The sequence below is a fragment of the Rana temporaria genome, chromosome 1, assembly GCF_905171775.1.
Source record: "Rana temporaria chromosome 1, aRanTem1.1, whole genome shotgun sequence".
Classification (NCBI taxonomy): Eukaryota; Metazoa; Chordata; class Amphibia; order Anura; family Ranidae; genus Rana; species Rana temporaria.
Window position 1 is genome coordinate 179921314 of NC_053489.1, and position 20781 is coordinate 179942094.

The 20781-nt window shown below is 44.8% G+C and overlaps 1 protein-coding gene across 5 annotated transcripts in view; it reads right to left on the reverse strand.

The window, feature by feature from the left end:
- Positions 1–892: 892 nt before the first annotated feature.
- The window catches only part of KDM2B (lysine demethylase 2B), a 199085-nt gene continuing 179196 nt past the window's right edge, over positions 893–20781 (reverse strand). For all 5 annotated transcript variants that reach the window (XM_040346897.1, XM_040346913.1, XM_040346888.1 and 2 more), the window contains 5 exons: positions 17522–18192; positions 9549–9712; positions 7257–7418; positions 2856–3074; positions 893–1951 (listed from right to left, as the gene is read on the reverse strand). In XM_040346897.1, the coding sequence (XP_040202831.1) occupies positions 1770–1951; positions 2856–3074; positions 7257–7418; positions 9549–9712; positions 17522–18192 (1398 nt within the window). In that variant the 3' untranslated portion in view covers positions 893–1769. The remainder of the gene's footprint in view (positions 1952–2855; positions 3075–7256; positions 7419–9548; positions 9713–17521; positions 18193–20781) is intronic.

Genomic DNA, 20781 nt, shown 5'->3' on the forward strand with positions numbered 1-20781 from the left:
ATGTCGGAGGTGCGCAGGGGTTTAGAGAGATGACATCATCTCTCTCTGCCCCCCGCATCGCTGCTCTTCTGCCCTTTCAGCCTCAATGTCGGAAGTGCACAGGGATCAGAGAGATGACATCTCTCACCGCCCCCCGCATCACCGCTCTTCTGCTTTAATTTGGCACCCACCACATGGACTAGTGCTGCCACCAATGCAGTGACAATTCGCATCTGGTGGCAAGTGACATTCCACATCTGGTGATAGGCAACGTGGCAAGTGACATTCCGCATCTGGTGGTATGCGACGTGGCAAGTGACACGCTCAGTGCTCCCACGGATTCTGCATTATGGTGAGTTGAACCATTTCATACTACAATGTAATAATATAAATTATGCGCTGACAAATTGCCCATGAAAAATCGCTTACCCCCCCCCCGTGTGCCGACCCCAACCCTTGGCACAATTTTCGTCCACGCAGCTGGTCCCTGGTGCTAAAAAGGTTGGGGACCACAGGGTTAGAGGGTTAAGTTTTGGGCAGGTAGGTGTTTAACTCATGGTACTCAAGATCTACGAACATAAGCCCTTAATCATCACCCTGAATGCCAGTTTCACAATAATAAGACAGACCATTTAGTAAAACAATTTAATAAATGTGTCCATAAATAAACATGATACACTTTAAATCCAACAACATTACTTACATTAAAAAAGTATACATCTGACTCCGTGGGTTTGGAGTAGGATAGGCTTGTAATGCATTGGTGTAAATGCATTTACCTGTTCAATCTCCCTTTATAATGATGACCCCATTCTTAAGTTTCCAGTGCAAGGGGCATCTCTTTTACTAAAGGAGATTTACAAGTGGTGATTGAAGAGACCCAAATTCTTCTTTGTACCTGATCTGGCTCTATTTTTTTTTTCTTCTTTTTTTTTACAATCTGTAGCCAGGAAATGATGGTAAACATTTTTTTTATGTCCTGTGAACAGTTAAACTAGAAGTTAAACTGGTTACAAGAACAACACCTTACAACAATGGCACTTCTGAAGGCAAGTATGTTACTGTCGGGCCTTACGTTTTGGACGTGTTGTCCAATGGCACATTAGTGGAGACTGCCTGGTTAGTTTGCCCTGCATAACAAGAAGTTTGTTCAACAGGCCACAAATCATGCGATGCTGGATCTTTGTGTGCAGAGAGGATGCGTGTCAAACAAAGAAACGTAAATGTTTGCTCAGCATGCACATGTCTCATGTAAAAAAAAAGCAAATTTAAACATGCTTTAGAAGTGGTCACAATGTGGGCTCATTAATAAGGTATCACTGCCTTCAGTAACTGTACATGGAAAAATTGGCAGTTCTCCTTATACCTATATTATATATCCCCCAGAAAAGAACACCGGTATCATACACTGCAAATATAACTTTCAAATAGACGTGTAGAAAAATATTTATGACAAAGTATTTTTTTTTCACCAGCTTTTGGAAGGCTTCCGTGTTCTGTATGGTCCACTTCTAAAGACACACAAAGCTCGGAAGTTGAACAGTTTAAGAGCCAATACAATAAACATTACCAAGCGCATTCCCTTGGATTTGTCAAAAAAAAAAAAAAGTCCTTGAAAGGTCAAACCCTTATTCCAGTGTCAACCTTTAACAGCTGGTGTTTGCGGTGCTGGAGAAACCATTGGATGAAAATGTGACATTTCAGAGGTGAACCTCAAACCTCTCTACTTTTAAGGCCAATATTGTCTTTCAGGTGCAGCTTGAAGGAAAGTATTTTATTTTCCCATTACATTAGCTAATCTTTTGAAGAAGCTTTTCTTCTGTTTGTCCAAACTGTACAATTACTGACATTTCGGCAATGAACTGTTCGCAGCTTTCCTTGGTGACCTGCTTGCAGTACCTGAGGTCAATCAGACAGATGTTGCCACAGCGTTTAAAGTAAGTCAGGCACTGGTCTGTAACATTATTGCAGTCTGAAAAGAAAGATAAAGTGGTAATTTAAAAAATGGGCAATAGAGACAAAAAATGCATTTAAAAAAAACAAAATAAAAAGTAGCATAATTTGCATTTTTAGAGCAAATCTATGGCAATTTCTGGTGTAGTACGTCTAGACCAGTGGCTCTCAACCTGGGGGTCGGGACCCCTTCGGGGGTCAAATGATGATTCCTGAAGCCTGCACCACTCTCCCAGCCTTTTTGCAATCACCCAGCCAGGCTGTCCCTGGAGCCTGTGGCCACCCAGCTGGGCTGTTGCTGGAGCCCGCGGCTGCCCACTCAGCCTCTTCGCAGCAACCCATTCAGTTCACGGCATAGCTGGGGGACAGAGACTAGAGGTCAGCTAACTGGTGAGGGATGTAAAGTGGGAGGGGCTGGAGGAGACCTCAGATTTTGGCATAGGTGAGAGAGATAAAAGGGAAAGAAAGGAGAGCAAAGAGAGTGGGACATCCTAAAATGTACCATAAGGTTTTTTAATACTGTACAAGTGGAAGGGACTCAGGGAGCGCTAAATATCCGTGGGTTAGGGGCGGAAAATCCTTGTCTTGCCTTGGGTGCTGACAACCCACACTACAGAAATAATTTTACTGTTCGGGGTCCCCACAACTTGGGAAATTTTATCAAGGGGTCACGGCACCAGAAGGTCGAGAACCACTGGTCTAGACCATGGGTTCTCAACCTGTGGCCCTCCAGCTGTTGTGAAATTACAAGTTCCATGAGGCACTGCAAGTTGCTGACAGTTACAAGCGTGACTCCCAATGGCAGAGGCCCCATGGGACCTGTAGTTCCGTAACAACTGGAAGACCAAAGGTTGAGCACCCATGGTCTACTCTTAAGACATAAAAAAGCTGTCACCTTCTTTCTGATCTGTGGCACTATTTACCTGATAAATTAATTTCTGACAGAGAATCCCTGGTAGATGTACCCACTGCAGTGAGCAGGTTAATGGACTGATCAGTCACGTGGTTACAGTAACTCAGGTCCAGTTTGGAAAGAAGAGGCATGTGTCGAATCATCAGGCGCAGTGTGGCATCTGTAATGTCCAGTCCTGCTAGACGAAGCTCTATGATGTTCCTCAATTTGCTACGGTTGTCTATCTGACCTAAAAGAAAGCAAATATTGTGTAGAAAGCAAAGCCTTAGAAACCATTTAAAATAACCGTCGTTATATATAAAAAACAATCCCCCCCCCCCCCCCCCCCCCAAGAAAAAAGTTAATATACTTATCTATTCAGCCACCCACGCCAAAAATACTTTCTTGTCCCACTATCTGTGCTGCAGTTTTTTGCTCTTTTACAGTTACTGAAAAGTTTTCAGCTTCCAGCCCCTCAGAGTACTGGATTCCTGGTCCTCCTCTATGTGGTGTGATGAATTCTCCAGGTCACTGTGTCACTACAGGACACAGCAGTGCGGCAGAGGCCAGCGGGAGGAACCATGGCATGAAGCAGGGGGACCAGGAATCTGACACTGCATGAAGTGTCAGATGCTGCAGAATGTTCAGCAACTGTAGCTGAAAATAAAAGCCTGAAACATGGGCAGTGGAAAAGGCAAGTATTTACCCTCTTCTTTGCAGGAAATGGTTTTAGTCTTTTAAACCGCTTCCGTACTTGTATATATGTCCTTGTATGGGAGTGGTGACATTAGGATAATGGCTGCAGCTACAGCCATGATCCCAGTATTGTTCTTTACAGCAGGCGATGGTCTTTCTGGCAAAAGTGATCCATGTGGCTCTACAGCCACCCAATCACTTTTGGGAACAGAAAAACAAACAAGGCGCCTCTAAGTGCAGAAATATAAAACTTTTAATATCCCCTAAAGGGGTTAAAAACACTTACAAGATGGTGGATGAAGCAGGCATGTAGCAGGTAAGTGTGTCCAGAAGATGTTCCAGTAGCAGGGCAGTCCCAGTCTGATGATAAAGCTTCCAGGGAAGTCCACAAGATAACAGCCAATTTGTGCTGTGAGTGTTTAGGGAACACAATGGTGATGGAGCCTGGGGATGATGTCAGAGGAAGCGAGACAAAAACCAGCATGGAACACAAACAGGAAGAGGGCAGGAAGTGTGTCATAGAGGCGGGATGCTTTCGGAACAGCTCATTGGCTCCTTCTTCAGCCAGTGACTGGCTCTTCCTGTTTGTGTTCCATGCTGGTTTTTGTCTCGTTCCTCTGACATCATCCCCAGGCTCCATCACCATTGTGTTTCCTAAACACTCACAGCACAAATTGGCTGTTATCTTGTGGACTTCCCTGGAAGTTTTATCATCAGACTGGGACTGCCCTGCCACTGGAACATCTTCTGGACACACTTACCTGCTACATGCCTGCTTCATCCACCATCTTGTAAGTGTTTTTAACCCCTTTAGGGGATATTAAAAGTTTTATATTTCTGCACTTAGAGGCGCCTTGTTTGTTTTTCTGTTCCCATTAGAGATTGCTTGTCTCCCTGAGTGCTGCCTAAAGTGTGTGAAGATCTGCTACCCTCTCCAACACAGACTTTATCTGTCAGGATTAAAATTCTTGGAGCGCCCTGGATATACACATTTTTCTGGACCCAATCACTTTTACAGGTGGTGGAAGGAGGCCCCCTCTCCTCCCGCCAGCTTTCGAGATCAATGCAACCGGTCCCATCTGCTGCACTGTAAAGACTGGTGAACATCTGTTAGTTCCTCCTCGTCTGCTGTCAGAAACCTGAAGCAACAAGGATTTTTTCACTTCGGGTTTGTTTGCTTTTTTACAAGCCGTCAATGGCTTGTAAAGCAGCCGATCAAACCGATCTCTTGTGATCGCAATAAAAGTTCAATCTAAAAAATAATAATAAAAAAAAAGAGACTGTGTAACAAAAACATTTAAATAAAATAGGGTTCCCCTCCCCCTGCGAACGTAAGTTCCACACGCATATGTAAAACGACGATCGCACCACAGATGAGGTATCCTGTTCAACTCTATACTGGTAACCTGTAAAGGCTTTTAAAGCATCCCCTATGGATATTTTAATGTACTATCGTTGGTCGCCATCCCACTGGTGTGCGCAATTTTTAAGTTATGTCTTTACTCAGCACAGTGCAACATCATCTTTTATATTTTACCAAAAATGTGGGTATTATAGTGTGTTCCTGTGCACTAAAACAAAGGTTTTTTTTTTCTTCTGACATTAACAAAACGGCTGCTCAGAAATCATGCAACATAAAAAAAAATTACAACTCCAGCCATTTTATTCTCCAGGGACTTTGTGACAGTTTCAAAAGTTCTCAAAAAAATTCGATATTGTCTGAAAGCAGATGGCAAGTGGTTAAAGCAGAATTCCATCCGCTTTTTAAACTTTGCTCCACCGCGTTCGTGATCGCATGTAAAATTACTAAATTAAACTTTTTTTATTTATTTTTTATGGCTGTTTACTCTATTTGGCAAGCATAAAGTTTCTGCCTGCCCATTAGCTCCTGGAATATGTGTCATCAATCCCAGGAGTCAATGGGCAGTCTCCGCTTGTAAAATCACGGTATTTCCAAACCGGAAATTACGCAATGCCAGGCGGAGATAAGTGCCATTTTTAAAAAGGGGCAACCAGACTGTTGTTGCGTTGTATGCTGGGCAGTCAGCAGCACTGTATCCCGGAAGGAACAATGACTGGGCTTCAGATGCCCACACTGAAGATGGGAGCACGCTGGATGAGGGGAGAAGAATGAGTTTGAAAGCATACTAGTATTATGTATTGTGTACATTGCAGGGATGTTTAAAGAAGTGGAACCTCCGCTTATCTGCGGTGCCACATTTGGCACCATTTAGAGGGGAGAGCGGGTACCTGTTTTTGACAGGTACCTTTCCCAAATTCTGGGAGACTGTGCCGCGGCACCATCCCTCGGAGGTTTGGCCCCCTTCTTCCTGGCCAGTTAGAAAGTGCAGCCCACTTTGCGCATGCGCAGTAAGGAACCGGCTGTGTAGCCAAAATGCTTCACTGCTGCCAGTTACCCTTGGCAGCAGAAGCACCTGAGAGCCAATCTGAAAATCGGCTGGGGTGCTGACATCGCTGGAACCCAGGACAGGTAAATGCCCCAATATTAAAAAGGCAGCAGCTACAGTATTTGTAGCTGCTGACTTAAATTTTTTCGTGGGCGTGGGACTCCTCTTTAATATAGCGACAGGACAATTTAATAGTTTTTATCGTAGCAATTGATGCAATACTGATCAGTCTACACCAGGCATGTCCAAAGTTCGGCCCGCATTCCAGTTTTGAATGGCCCACCTGGTAATTTGGACATGTATAACTATTGTGGCCCCCAAGGAAGCCCAGAGAGCTGGGGCCACAAAAGATATATATGCTGGCTGCCTTGGAGGGAACAGGGAGGGGACGGAGCGAGTGCTGTACATACAGGAGAATTTCCTGTTTACACGGCAGCCTCTGTAATAGGAAGTCCAGTCTTATGCGCTGCCTTTGGACTACTGTTCTGTCCATCATAGGAGGCAGGACTTTGTATTAAATGGCGCTATATAAGCGCTGCGCAAACTGTTGGCGCTATATAAATCCTGTATAATAATAATAATAAAGAGGCCGCAGAGAAAACAAATGTTCCTGTATGTAATGTGTTGGCACTTGTCCTGTCTCCTTTGAGGCTGCAGATGGGCATGGATCAGGCTGCATTCATGGCAATGGTGGGGCTACATTCATGGCACTTGTGAGGCTGCAGATGGGCACTGATTAGACTGCATTGATGAGCACTGACCCTTATTTTGCGTCACAGATCTTTATTTAAAATGTAGTGTTTTTTTTCCCTGAAACTTCCTTATTAAAGTGAAGGTGCGTGTTATACGCCGATAAATATGGTATATCCAAATAACACGCCCAAGCTCATCTCTTCACCACACACAGCCACAAAGGCAAGATAATTCTTGCTGGGCAGTGTATTAGTGCTTGGACGAACGCTTAGACAGAATTTTAATGGTTCAAAGAATGTCAGGCAAAATGGTCGGCCCTCGAGCATGTTCACTTCATCAAATCTGTCCCTCTTTGAAAAAAGTTTGGACACCCCTGGTCTACACCATATGCAAACATTTAGTCCACCCTCCAAAATGTTACAAGTAAAAGAAAACTGGTAAATTGCGGGAACAATGAGATCCCACAAACTCTGTAGCCCGTGTTATCCAGTAAATCATTTAAGCCAACTTGAGCAACCAGTCAACAGCCTGACATAAGATCTCATCGACTACTTTTTTTTACAATTATACACCGTTGGCTAAAAATGTATGTCAATATCCTTTTAAATGAAGTAGTAGAACTGGCTGAGCCATACCTGGTCTGTTATCGGTTGGAGGAGACAAGAGATCCCTCATTTGTGCATCTTTCAATCCTTCTACCCACTGAACATTGAGCAATCTCAGCAATGGACAACTGGAACTACAAAGTGCAGATACGGCAATCCAAGAACAGCCTGATAAATTCAGATCCCTTAGAGCTGAGGAGAATAGGAAGAAGAAAAATGGTCAAGTTTCATTAAAGAGAAATACCAAACATTCCAAAAGCTACAACAGCATAAATGCTAAATAATAACACGCACTACAATGGTCTGTCAATGCAAAAATATTTCAAAAGACCTCTGACCTGTAATTTTTTTTATGGAAAATCAGTTTAGTTTTTGTATGTACCAAACAACGATTTAATCTCAGATTCCCAGATTGGCAGGCTATTAAAATGCAAACGAACACCACATGTTTTCTGTGCCCTCCAAGCTTTCAGGCTTGTATTGAAGCCCATCGACACTTCTGTTTTCTAACAAACACATTTTTATTCTGAAATTAGCCACTCGATCACTTCTGCAGGTGGCGGACGGGGATCCCTCCCACCGCCGCCTCTCCGTGTTCTCCTGTCCCATTGCGGTACCCGGGGGCAATGGCTGCCCCGTACAGAGAAAGAAGAACTACCGTTCCACTCTCTCGGTGCCTGCCGCCCCTTTGTTTACCTGGCCACCAGAGACCAGGAAAGCAGCCGATCAGACCGATCAGTGTCTGATCGGCCACATGGTAGGCCAGAGGAGAGATTTGGGGTATAATAGTCTAATGTTGTTCATACCTTGTGATCGCACTAAAGTTAGCATGAAAAATAAATACATTTTTAAAGCGCCCCTGTCCTAACGCAAACACGCGAACGCATACGTTACTCCGACGCGCATATGTAAACAATGATTGCACCACACATGTGAGGTATTGTCGTGAACGTCAGAGCGAGAGAAATAATTCTAGCACCAGTCCTCCTGTACAACTCTAAACTGGTAACCTGTAAAAGCATTTAAAGCATCGCCTATGGAAAATTTTAAGCACCGCAGTTCACCGCCATGCCACGGGCAGACACAATTTTAAAGTGTGGCATGTTAGGTATCTATTTACTCAGTGTAACCTCATCTTTTACAGTATACAAAAAAAATTGTTCTAAGTTTAGTGTTTTGGTTTTGTTTGTTTCTTAAAGTGGTTGTAAACCCTTACAGACCACTTTATGCTACAGGTAAGCCTATATTAAGGCTTACCTGTAGCTACCCAATATATCTCCTAAACCTGCACGGTTTAGGAGATATCCCCTGTCCCCTGAATGTGCCAATGTCATCGGCACATGCAGACTGGGGCAAACTGAAGCAATGGCACCTATGTGCTGTTGCTTCAGTCTGTGTGCCGTTCACGGCAGCTCCCGTGCCCATGCGCTGGAGGGACGCCAATCACAGCGCCGGAGCCCGCGATACCCAGAAGTCACTTCGGGAGAGATGTCGCCGCCGGAGGGGGGAGACGAGGATCACTGAGGGGGTTTCGATGTAAGGCAAGTAATTCATAATGAGCTAGTGTGCTATGTATACTAGCTCATTATGCCTTTGTCTTGCGGGGGGGGGGGGGGTTGGGTTTCCTGAGGGATTTCTGCGGGGGGAAAAAAAAATAAAAGGTTTCTACATGTAGAAGTAAAGTGTCAGAAATGGCCCCGTTGCAAAGTGGTTAAAGCGGTGTTCTGCCCAAAACAAATTAAAAGCCAGCAGCTACACATACTGCAGCTGCTGGCTTTTAACAATAGGACACTTACCTGTTCAGCGATGTCGGCACCCGCTGTCGCTGCCATTGTGGGTAAGGGTACCCGGCAGTGTAGCCATAACCCTATTGCACATGCGCGAGTCCCCGCTCCTCTCTTCTACTGGCCCGGCCACAGGGAGAGGAGGAGGGAGCCCCACGGTGTTGTCACAAGCTGCGGCCCGGACTTCCGGAAGTGGGAAAGGATACCTGTCAAAGACCGGATATCCTGTCCCCTCTCCCCCCGAAAGGTGCCAATTGTGGCACCGGGAGGGGAGGAGGAGACAAAGAAGCTGAAGTTCCACTTTTGGGTGGAACTCCACTTTAAGGTTCACAAAAAAAAGCTTCAACCTCTCTGGATAGTATATGAGAGTAAAGCTCTTCAATGACACAAACAGCAACAAAAATCTGTTGGAGCCAACTCGATTAAAAAATATATATTATAGAGAAAAAAAAAAAACTTTCCATTTTGAGCAAGTGACCAAACTATATAGGTAAAGTTACGTCACACAGATTTGGGCTCAAGCTAGGCAATGTAGTACCTGGGAGCCGGTTCATGAGCCAGCTTAGTTGTTTCTTCGAGATATTCGTCCAGCTTAAATCTAAGGACACCGGCTGCCTCCTGATGATCCCACTGAGCATAAGAGGAGTTATGGATTTGCAGTGGTTTAAATCAATTCGCATCCACAATCTTTTATCACAGCACCTGCAACAGAGGAATACAGTTAGTTTCCTATCACATAATAATCACTGTAAAGATTGTTTACTAGAAGTATTTTACAGAGAACAAGAATATTAGCAAAAAGACCACATAAATGGGACCACAAATGATACAGGAGAAGTGCACAAGTCCCTGGCTCTCATCAGGTTCCCCGTGTTTCATATATTAGGCTTGATCCAGGACTGCACAGTGTGCACAGCTGCATGTGAATAGACGTACGCTCTGAATACCGATAGTGTGCACTCAGACCATACAGCCCATGCATTGTGTTTTAGGCAACCCTGCGGCACATAACCGTGTACAGCCACACCACTTAATTCATCTCAATGGACAGCCATACTTGGCAGCTTACAATAGGCAGGAGAAATCTGGCGCACAGAGGGTATATGCCCAGGTACAAGTGAGCCTCTATGGCAGTGATGACGAACCTTGGCACCCCAGATGTTTTGGAACTACATTTCCCATGATGCTCTTACACTCTGCAGTATAGTGGAGCATCTTGGGAAACGTAGTACCAAAACATCTAGGGTGCCAAGGTTCGCCATCACTGCTCTATGGTATATACAGTATATGTTACAAGCAAGGGGGAGACATGATTAGTTCATAGTCTTTAAAGAGAAGGAGTAGCTGTGAACTGATTAACAATCACATGTTCTGGTTACCCATAATTCTTTATATCAGGGCTCGACAAATCCCGGTCGCCAGGGCGACTAGAAATAGCCTCCTGGCGACTTGGTTTGGAAGGTGGGCAAAAAAAAAAAAAAAAAATTTTTTTTTTTTTTTTTTTTTTTTTGTGAAGTCCCCAGTTCTTCCTTGTGTGAGCTGGCGCCATCTGGTGGTGAGCCGTTGGTATTACAAGTTAAGCATTACAAGTTAAACAGCAATTCTAATGTCATTTTTCACTATTTTCACTGCCATCTTCTTCCCTCTAATTAGAACCCCCAAACATTAGATATATTTTTTATCCTAACACCCTCGAGAATAAAATGGCGATCGTTGTAATACTACTTTCTGTCACGCCGTATTTGCGCAGCGCTCTTACAAGCACACTTTTTGGGGAAAAAATTACACTTTTTTTAATTAAAAAATAAGACAACAGTAAAGTTATCCCCATTTTTTTTAATATTATGAAAGATAATGTTACGACGAGTAAATTCATACCCAACATGTCACGCTTCAAAATTGCATCCGCTCGTGGAATGCCGACAAACTTTTACCCTTTAAAAACTTCATAGGCGACGTTTAAAAAAATCTACAGGTTGCATGTTTTGAGTTACAGAGGAGGACTAGGGCTAAAATTATTGCTCTCGCTCTACCAATCGCGGTGATACCTCACATGTGTGGTTTGAACACCGTTTACATATGCGGGCGCTGCTTCTGCGCGCAAGCTCGTCGGGACGGGGTGCGTTTTCTAGCTCCTAACTTTTTTAGCTGGCTCCTAGATTCATAGCAAATTTGTCAAACCCTGCTTTATATCATGCCAAACGTTTGATATTTTTTGCACAAAAAAAAAGACTTACTAAAAATATAGCTGAACTCCAGGCAAGCAGCTAAACACACAAAAGTAATGCATGTGCCAGAGAACTTGTAACACTTTGTGTAACCCGGGTACTCCTATCCCATAACACACCCAGATTCTCAGCCTCCAGTGCATCACAGTCCAGAACAAATTCCCAGTTATTGAATGGATAATCATCATTCTGATTGGCTACTAGTGTGGCTGCCACTCCCCACCTTCCAGAATGGCACAGTGTGGGCAGCTATAGAGTAGGTTTGAGTTTGCTTACTGCATTGGTCCCCAGGAAAAAGCTGAATGCTTTGAAACACATTGTTATACAATAGATTAGCCTAACTGCACTTGATCTAGCTCCACCATCAAATAACTTCTTCCGGCTAAAACTAACAGAACGGGGATTTTTTTATTTTATTTTTTTTCACACAAAATGAGCTGATTTCTAGACTTATTTTCTCTAGGCATTTTCTGTTAAAAGGCTTGTAACCCAAATCACTAAAATCTCATTTAATCTTCAACACATTCAAATCATTTTTAAAATATTTTTAAATGCACAGCTTTTGTTCAAATCACACCTGGTGATCCTGCCATGAAGGTCCTGATCAGGCACTTCTTGCTATAGGCCGACAATGTTCTGTCCCGGTTTCCCAGCAGTGCTCCTGTGCTGCCACCCAGTCACACAGGGTTCTGATGGAGGCAAGTGGCCATTCCAGCACACCTTACACTGGCTTGGTCAACTGTTGACACCATCAGCGAACCCGCCCCCAGAAGCCATGTATGCGTCACTGACTTGCATGCAGTAGTGCACTTAGGTTTTGTGCTGCCCTAGGCCTGACTAAACTTGTGCACCCCCTAATTTAAATATGACCCAACCCTTCCTATCAAGGCCACACCCCTTGCTGTTTAAGACCCTGCCCTTCCCTTACTATTTTCAAAATGGGAAAAAAAAAAAGTGTTCCTATAGTTCTACTTTAGGCACAAAATTCTGATAATTTTATGGAGAGGATTAAGAAGATATAACCATGCCAATGGTGCAACAGAAAATACATGGATGATAAGACAGTCAAAATTAGAACCCCCCACCCACACAGTTGCGGAATGCTGGCCGCCTGCATACCGGAAGCAGTGCGGCTGCTTTATGGGGGCACTAGACTAATTTGCCTCTCTGCCCAGTCCGCCCCAAAAGACTGGCGCTACACTAACAGTGTACTCTAAGGCCCCGTACACACGACCAAACATGTATGCTGAAACTGGTCCGCGGGCCAGTTTCAGCAGACATGTTTGGTCGTGTGTGGGCGCGAGCGGGCCGAATTCCAGCAAACATTTGCCCGCCGGGCCTTTTCCCAGCGGACAAATATTCCTGGACGTGTTTTAAAACCGTCCGCTGGAATCCTGCCCGCTCGGACATGTACGGTCGTCAGTACAGACCTACCGTACATGTCCAGGCGCCCGCCGTCCCTCGCATGCATCGAATGACTTTGACGCATGCGTGGAAGCCTTTAAATGGCAGGCCCGCCCACGTCTCCGCGTCATCGCCGCGGCGACGACGCGGACACGCCCCGCGTATTGTTTACGTGCGGACTTCTGTACGATGGTGTGTACAACCATCGTACAGAAGCCCTCTGGCAGACATGTACGGTGAAAACGGTCCGACGGACCGCTTTCACCGTACATGTTTGTTCGTGAGTACCCGGCCTAACAGTGTAGCGCAAGCCGGCGGGCACTCTTTCCATGCTGTCCCCCCTGCAATGTGCTGCCCTAGGCCTGGGCTTGTTGGTTTAGGCCAGGATACAGCACCGCTTGCATGCACGCCAATGGGAAGTGGTTGCAGATTGGCTGTGGGAAATTAGCATGCACGAGATGCAAGGATGAAAAACTATTTAAAACCCAAATGGCAATTGTTTCTGATACACACAGCTTTACAAACTAAATATCGATCAGTTCAGATAGCATGCCCTTTTTTTTTTTGCTCTATGGTTAATGTTTAAAAGCAGGTTCTTGAATGAATGAATGAGTGACTTGTATAGCGCTACACATGCGAACTGAATCGCCTCTAGGCGCTTTTTGCAGCCAGCGTCTTCCTGGCTGGTGCGGTCATTTACCCCGTAGGATCTCGACACGCTTGGAACACACAGTCCTACACACATGTATACATATACTGGGCCAGTCTGGACAGGATCCAATTAACCTACCAGCATGTCTTTGGAGAGTGGGAGGAAACCCGTGTACCCGGAGGAAACTCACGCAGACACAGGGAGAACATGCAAACTCCAAGCAGATGGTGTCGTGGTCGGGATTCGAACCAGCGACCCTATTGCTGCTAGGCGAAAGTGCTATCCACTACACCACTGTGCTGCCCTATTATGGGACTTCCATAGAGTGGTTGCTATAAAGTAGATGAGCAATGCCTGTGAATTGACATTCTTTGCTGTTACTCTAGCTGTACAGGCTCTGCACTTATCAATTAGATTAGTTACTTAACCATTGTTGTGCTCCCCTCCCCCGTTTTCCCTTATCTAGCTTTCTAGTTTAAAAAAATTCTGGATATATCCGCTTAATTTCAAAACTGACACATTTTAAAAGACTAGGATAATGAATGATAGAGCATTCGAGGTCCCGTGTATTATGCATCATCCACTTTCTAGTGATCGCTGTTCTTTCAATGTCTGCAAATAAGCAACACCTACTGTATTTCTTGGTGCTCAGGGCACGTGATGTACAGAGCTTTATGTCATTATAAAAAAAAAAAAATCCATGTTTATTTATAGAGAAATATCCAAGAATAGCCATGCAGGAACAGAGAATCAGCTTTAAATGCTGATGTGGCTGTATTTACCCGGGACTGCACTGTCAGCTTCTTTCTGGTACACCTTGCACAATGTAGCACCATTAATTCGTATTTAAAGAGAAGTATGGGGTTCTGTTTTTTTGTAGAATTATACTAGCCTAGGTGGATGCAGCATCTCTCCCCCCGCTGGTTCCAACACTGAGAACCGAGCGATCAAACACTGCCGATCTCTCGGTTCTCAGGGCTCCCTGAGCAGAACACTGTTAGACAGCAGCTCTCTGCTCTGCCCCCCCCCCCCTCCATGTCCATGCTAACTGGAGTGCTGGGCTGTGGAGGGAGCGGGAGTGGCTGGCTCAGGCTGTGCCGGGTGTCCTGCCGAGAATTGTCCCCCGGCGGATAATGCCCGCTCTGTACTGCGCAGGCACCTCACTTGCGCAGTAGAGAGCACAACGGACCTCCGAAAAATCCCCGAAGATGAACACAGACATAACTCATCTGTACACGGCACATGCGCAATGAGCGCTGCACGCTCCCGATGCTTGCTCCACTCTGCAAGGGGCGGATGTGTATTAGTGTTATATCGTGTAAGGGGCGGATGGCTGCAGCAAGGGACGCCCTTATCATCTATGTCTATCAATTAAAAATACCACCTCTTCGCCCTTCATTTTAAACATGCCGTGTAGTTTCTACACCCGCCCCTTGCTGTAGCCATTCGCCCCTTTCACGATATAATAGTCAAACACATCCGCCCCTTGCAGAGTGGAGCGAGCATCGAGAATGTGCGGCAACGTCTGTCACAATGTCCTGTTCATTGCGCAGGCGCAAGCTACAGCTGATTCCCAGCTCTTCATGTTCGGCAGCTCCGTTTGCTAGAGCGCTGCGCAGTACAGGGGGGGCATTATTCGCCGGGGGGGCACTCTTCGGCAGAACACTGGTCCAGGCATGTGGGCGGATCCCGACTTTGTCGTCATGATCTTTCCCCAGCCGGGACCAGCTCTGTCACATCAGCCAACAGCAGACTTCAGCCCGCTGTCAGCTAAAAACGGGTCACAGGAGTGCAGAACGTACATTTTACATGTAAGCTCTCACAAGCATATAAATCCTGTATAATAATTTAATAATGTATATGTTTAAAGCTGAACCTCAGGCAAACTGCTAAATAGACATACAATAAACATAAGGGAGTTTATGTGCAAAGTATACTGTCTATACTTCCTGACATTTACATATAGTTGGGCTCAAAAGTTTGCATACCCTGCCAGAAAGTGTGACATTTTGGCATCAATATTGAAAATATGACTGATCAGGCCAACAAACTGTCTTATTTAACTACTTGCCACCCAAGCCTATTCTGACATTTCTCTCCTACATGTAAAAATCATAATTTTTTGGCTAGAAAATTACATAGGACCCCCCAAACATTATATATGTTTTTTAGCAGACACCCTAGAAAATAACATGGCAGTCGTTACAACTTTTTATCTTGCACACCATTTGCGCAGCAATTTTTCATGCTTTAAAAAAAGTTAGCCCAATTTTTTTGCATAAATGTGAAAGATAATGTTACGCTGAGTAAGCAGATAACCAATATGTCACGCTTCAAAATTGCACACGCTCATGGAATGGCACCAAACTTTGGTACTTAAAAATCCCCATAGGCAACGCTTTACATTTTTTTACTGGTTACAGGTTTTGAGTTACAGAGTAGGTCTAGGGCTAGAATTATTGCTCTTGCTCCAACGTTCCCGGTGATATCTCACGTGTGTCATTTTAACACCGTTTACATATGTGGGCGCGACTTGCGTGTGCGTTCGTTTCTGCGTGCGAGCACACAGGGACACTTTTTTATTGTTAATTTTACTTTTATTTTTCTATTTTGTGACTTTTTTAGATCACTTTTATTTCTATTACAAGGAATGTAAACATCCCTTGTAATGGGATTAAACATGACAGGTCCTCTTTACAGTGAGATATGGGGTCAATAAGACCCCACATCTCACCTCTAGGCTGGGGGAGCCTGAAATACCCAGCCGAGGTGGCGCATTTTATTCAAGTGCAGAGACCGGGCTTGACGTCATGACATTGATCATAGAAACTCCGGGGACCACCTGGTCCGCCAGAAATCTCTATCATCAGCGGATCCGTTCTCCGACTAACCGATGGCAGGGGCGAGTCTGTATAAGCACTGGAGGGCGGCGGGAGGGGGACATCCCCTCTCGCCGCAAGTAAGAACGATCAAGCGACTGAACAGCCGCTATGATTGTACTTTTGGTGTAGGGAATAGTCGGCTCTAAAAGAAGTTATCTGAATGATGCCTGTAGCTGCACCCATCATTCAGATATCCCCGCAAGTCAAGGACGTCATATGACGGCCGGCGGGCAAGAAGTGGTTAAAGGGTTCATCTTCACAGAAAAATCTGTAAGTTGAACTTACACTGGTACCCCCCCCCCCCCCCCCCCCCCCCCCCCCCCCCCCCCCCCCCCCCCCAGTTGACCTGGAGTCCGGCAATCACCCACTCTGACACATCGGATAGCCGTTTTACTGGTCCGGGGCTTAGAAATTCTTTCGGCTTAATCTCCTAAACGTACCCCGTAGGAGGCATTCTAATTGGTCAGTGCCATCACAGTGCCAATCAGAACCCGCATAGCCCATCCTGTCAGCGCTGGAGAAGAGGAGAGAAAGCCACAGTAAAGCAGCTTTACGATGTGTCAGAGCAGGTGGTTGCAGGACTCCAGGTCAACGGGACCGGGGGGGGGGGGTTTAGGGAGGGGGTACAGTGTAAGTTCAGATGAAGCCATTTATTATTTTGCTCCTTTTTAAATCATAAACAACAGAAATGCCAAATAGACTCAGAAATATTTGGATGCAATCGGAAACCCTCGAACTGAGTATTTCCAAGTATTTCCGAGCGGCCAAGTGTCACTGGCGCCCCCGCACCTCTGGCCGTATGCGGCACTGCATACCGCAGAAGCTTGAATCCTGCTAGTTTTGAAAGACAACATTCGGTAGTCAGGATTTAAAAAAATAAATAAAAAATAGCTCGTATTGCGAAACGCTCATTACTCGCAATCAGAGGTATTACTGTACTGCCAAAAGGGTAAATTTATATGAATTCATTGCTGTCATTTCTCAGACTGTTGGCTGGATTGTGAAAGAGCAGCAGTAGATTAATGAGGTAATCCTTCCACTCGCTCTCAGCATGATCCTTATTAACACAGTTGAATGCGGCACACCTGACTGGCTCCCTCTTTCTCCCAGTCTTAGTGCTGCTGTAAAGGGGATTGCAAGAGTATGGTACCAAGTCAAATATAGGTACATACACTAGCTGCATTTTATCACCTGAAAGATTCATTAATGATAACATAGTTGCTCTGCCTGGAGCTCAGCTTTAAATGTATTTTATGTCGCTTTCAGTGAGGCGCGGAAAAGTTGGGGACTATGGCTGCCTTTAAATCTAAGTAATGCATGAAAGTGACTAAAATGTAGAGCTTACCATCTATTCCACGTTTTGCAAACTCTCATACAGATGCACAGATCTTTGTGGCTGAGGTAGCTAAAGATGGCCATCCAAACCTCTCTCTGCATCACATGGGTTGCACCATTCTCCAGGGGTAGAGAGTCTGGAGGAGGGCTGATTGGAGGAGGCCTTATTACATGGCGTTCCATCTGCACACATTTGGGAGGTGACAAAGCTGGAGGAGGGCGATTGGTGACCCTTGGCGTTGTCCTTGGACTTGGAAGAGACTGGTGCTTAAACTCCTTTGGGGTCCCATTCAGTTCTTTGCTGAAGCGATGCATACGCTCCCCATTGGTGTTCGTACATTTCTTGGGCTCCTCGTCCTCGCTCTCTGGCTCAGATTTAATAGGATGATGGTTCTCATTGGCCAGGCTATTTTCTGTTTTTTGGATCTCTTGGTTTAGCTCCTTGCTTAATTCTTTGCTTAGTTCCTTATTAGAGACTTTTCTTTTCCTTCTGATTTTCTTCTTTTCCTTAGACTCTGCACCCTCTGTGCTGGGACCCGCAGTGGGTGAACTCGATCTGGACTGGTCACTCTCCTTCGATTTGGGGACAGATTCTCCCATATCGTCATCTGGCTCCTGTTTAATGCGCTTCAATGTTTTGGCCATAAGTGCTCGTTCTTCCGGTGTCTTCCAGGTTCTCTTCTGAAACCACAGAAAGAATTTCATTGTAAGGATACATACATACACACACACACCAAAGCGATTGAATAGAATATTTCTATGCAAAATTCACAGAAAATAAATTTTATTTATATATACATATATATATATATATATGTTATTTTTTTTATTTATTTTTTAAATAAAACGTTTTGCCTGCATTTCTATTTTAAACTGAATGGGTTGATTTACAAGGTAAGGGTTTACATATACTTTAACCAAAAAAATTCTTCCTAGAAAATGCAAAGCCACGATCTCAACTCATCTGTAGCAAGGCAAGAATCTCATTGCCTTCATCTTACTATATAAAAGAACAACCAATGATATAGGATGGATGCCTTTAAAATCCCCAAGAATAAAGTTAAAGTGATATTAAAAAGTTCTATTTATTTTTATTTTTTAAATAACAAACATACTTACCTCCACTGTGCAGTTCGTTTTGCACAGAGTGGCCCCGATCCACCTCTTCTGGGGTCCCACAGCAGCTCTCCCGACTCCTCCCAGCATTAGAAAACCCCCTCTGGGAAGCCCTATCCTGGGGGGGTCACCTTGCAGGCGCGCCCATAGACGCAGATTGTATGACTCGGCCCCCCCCCCCCACTTAATTGGGTTTGATGGACAGCAGTGGGAGCCAATGGCTGCGCTGCTATCAATCTATCAAATGAAGAGCTGAGAAGCCATGGAGAGAGCGACGCAGGATCGCGCCCATGGAAATTCGGGGGCTCAGGTAAATAAAACGGGGGCTCGGGGGGCTGGACACTGCAAGGTGTTTTTTCACTTTAAAAGCGAAGGTTTGCCTAAAAAGAAAAAATATATATTATTAAAATCCAGCAGCTTCAAATACTGCAGCAGCTGACTTTTAATAAATGGACACATACCTGTCTGGGGTGCCCGCGATGTCGGCACCCGAAGCTGATCAATCGCTCGGCTCTCAGCTGCCCCCGTCGCCATCCTTGGTGAGGGAATCAGGAAGTGGAGTGTTGCAGCTTCACTTCCTGGTTCCCTACTGCGCATGGGCAAGTCGCGCTGCGCGTTCTAACTGGTCCCCGCTGTCTCCTGGGACATGTGTGTTTCCCAGAAGACAGTAAGTGGGGGGGGGGGGGGGGGGGTCTAAGCCCAGAAGTGGGTGCAAATACCTGTATTATACTGTTGTTTTTACTGTAATATGTACAGCTACCCAGTTAAAAAAATAATCTGCTTCCCACAATGTATCACCATAAAATGATTCCTATGCCAACAGCAATATGCTAGGTGCTTCTGCTGACATGTCTGAAAATGCTAACCGCTTGGCTGTCATGCCAACAATACTTTCTAAGCCACCGACCTGGATCAGGGACGTAGATCAGGATTTCTGATTACGCCATGACGTCAATGGCAGCATGTTCGTTTCTGTGTCAGCCCCTCACAAGGTACTAAACCCAAAGAGAGCGAGCAGTGTGCATTTTCAGTTTTTTTTCAATTTGATCAGATTTATATTTAAAGCATTTTCACCAAGTCAAACAAAAGAAAGTGTACTCATAATACATTATCGGGTACTTTTTTTTCAAGGTCCTTTATCCAAGCATCAATGAGAAATATTCTACATGCCGTTAAAATGCTCCTTTTAGTAATCACACATTTTGAACTCTGTTCCCCTGACGTTACCACCAAATCACCCCAAATTATGTGCCTACACTGTCCTCAAAAAAAAAGAAAAAATGCCACTGGGGTTTGAAAAAAGCAGATAACTTTCAACATTTCTCTTCGGGTACAGAGGATTTTTAAAGTATAACTAAATGCAAAACTTTTTTTTTTGTTTTGGACAGAGTGAAAAGGGATTAGAACGCTTGTCAGTTTTATAACGGTCTGTGCTCCCGTTAGGGAGAGTCACCCTCTCTATTTGTTCCATTTACATTGAAAGTGATAGTAAAAGAAAATCCCAAATTTTGGGTTGTCCCTAGAAAAGCAATGGAGGGGAAATCTTCCAATGGGGACACTAGTTCTGGTGATCCCCAAGGAATGCCTTTAATTTGCAGGAATTTCCTCTTACTTCCTGTTTGGCTATGGGACAGGAAGTGTGAAGGGAAATCTCAGCAATGGGATACAGGTGGCGGAAAAAATCTGACAGGGGTTATAACTCTCCCTTACTCTATCCAAAATAAAATTCTATTATTTTGCCTATAGTTCTACTTTAAAGTCATGTCCAAGTGTAAGTCAACCAGGCAGTAGAGGTTACGTACAGAATATAGTCAGAGATATTATTTTAGGAACACTGCAAAATACTAAATTCCAAAAATGTCATGATTTGTACTTTTCTAATTATCACTTGCTTAAAGTGGAGGTTCACCCTATAAAAAATTTCTAACACTACATCCAGCACCGTGCTGCATATAAAATGACACTGACCTTTATTTTTTTTTTGCCGTAGATATCGTTTAGCCGTGGAATTCACCGCGGCTTCCGGGTAGGGAATCCCGCGGGAGTGGGCGTTCCTATTGTCATGCCAATTGATTGACATGCTAAACGACGGCGCACACAGCGCGTCACAACTTCCCGAAGGAAGCTCGGCTCTATTCGGCGCCTGCGCACCGG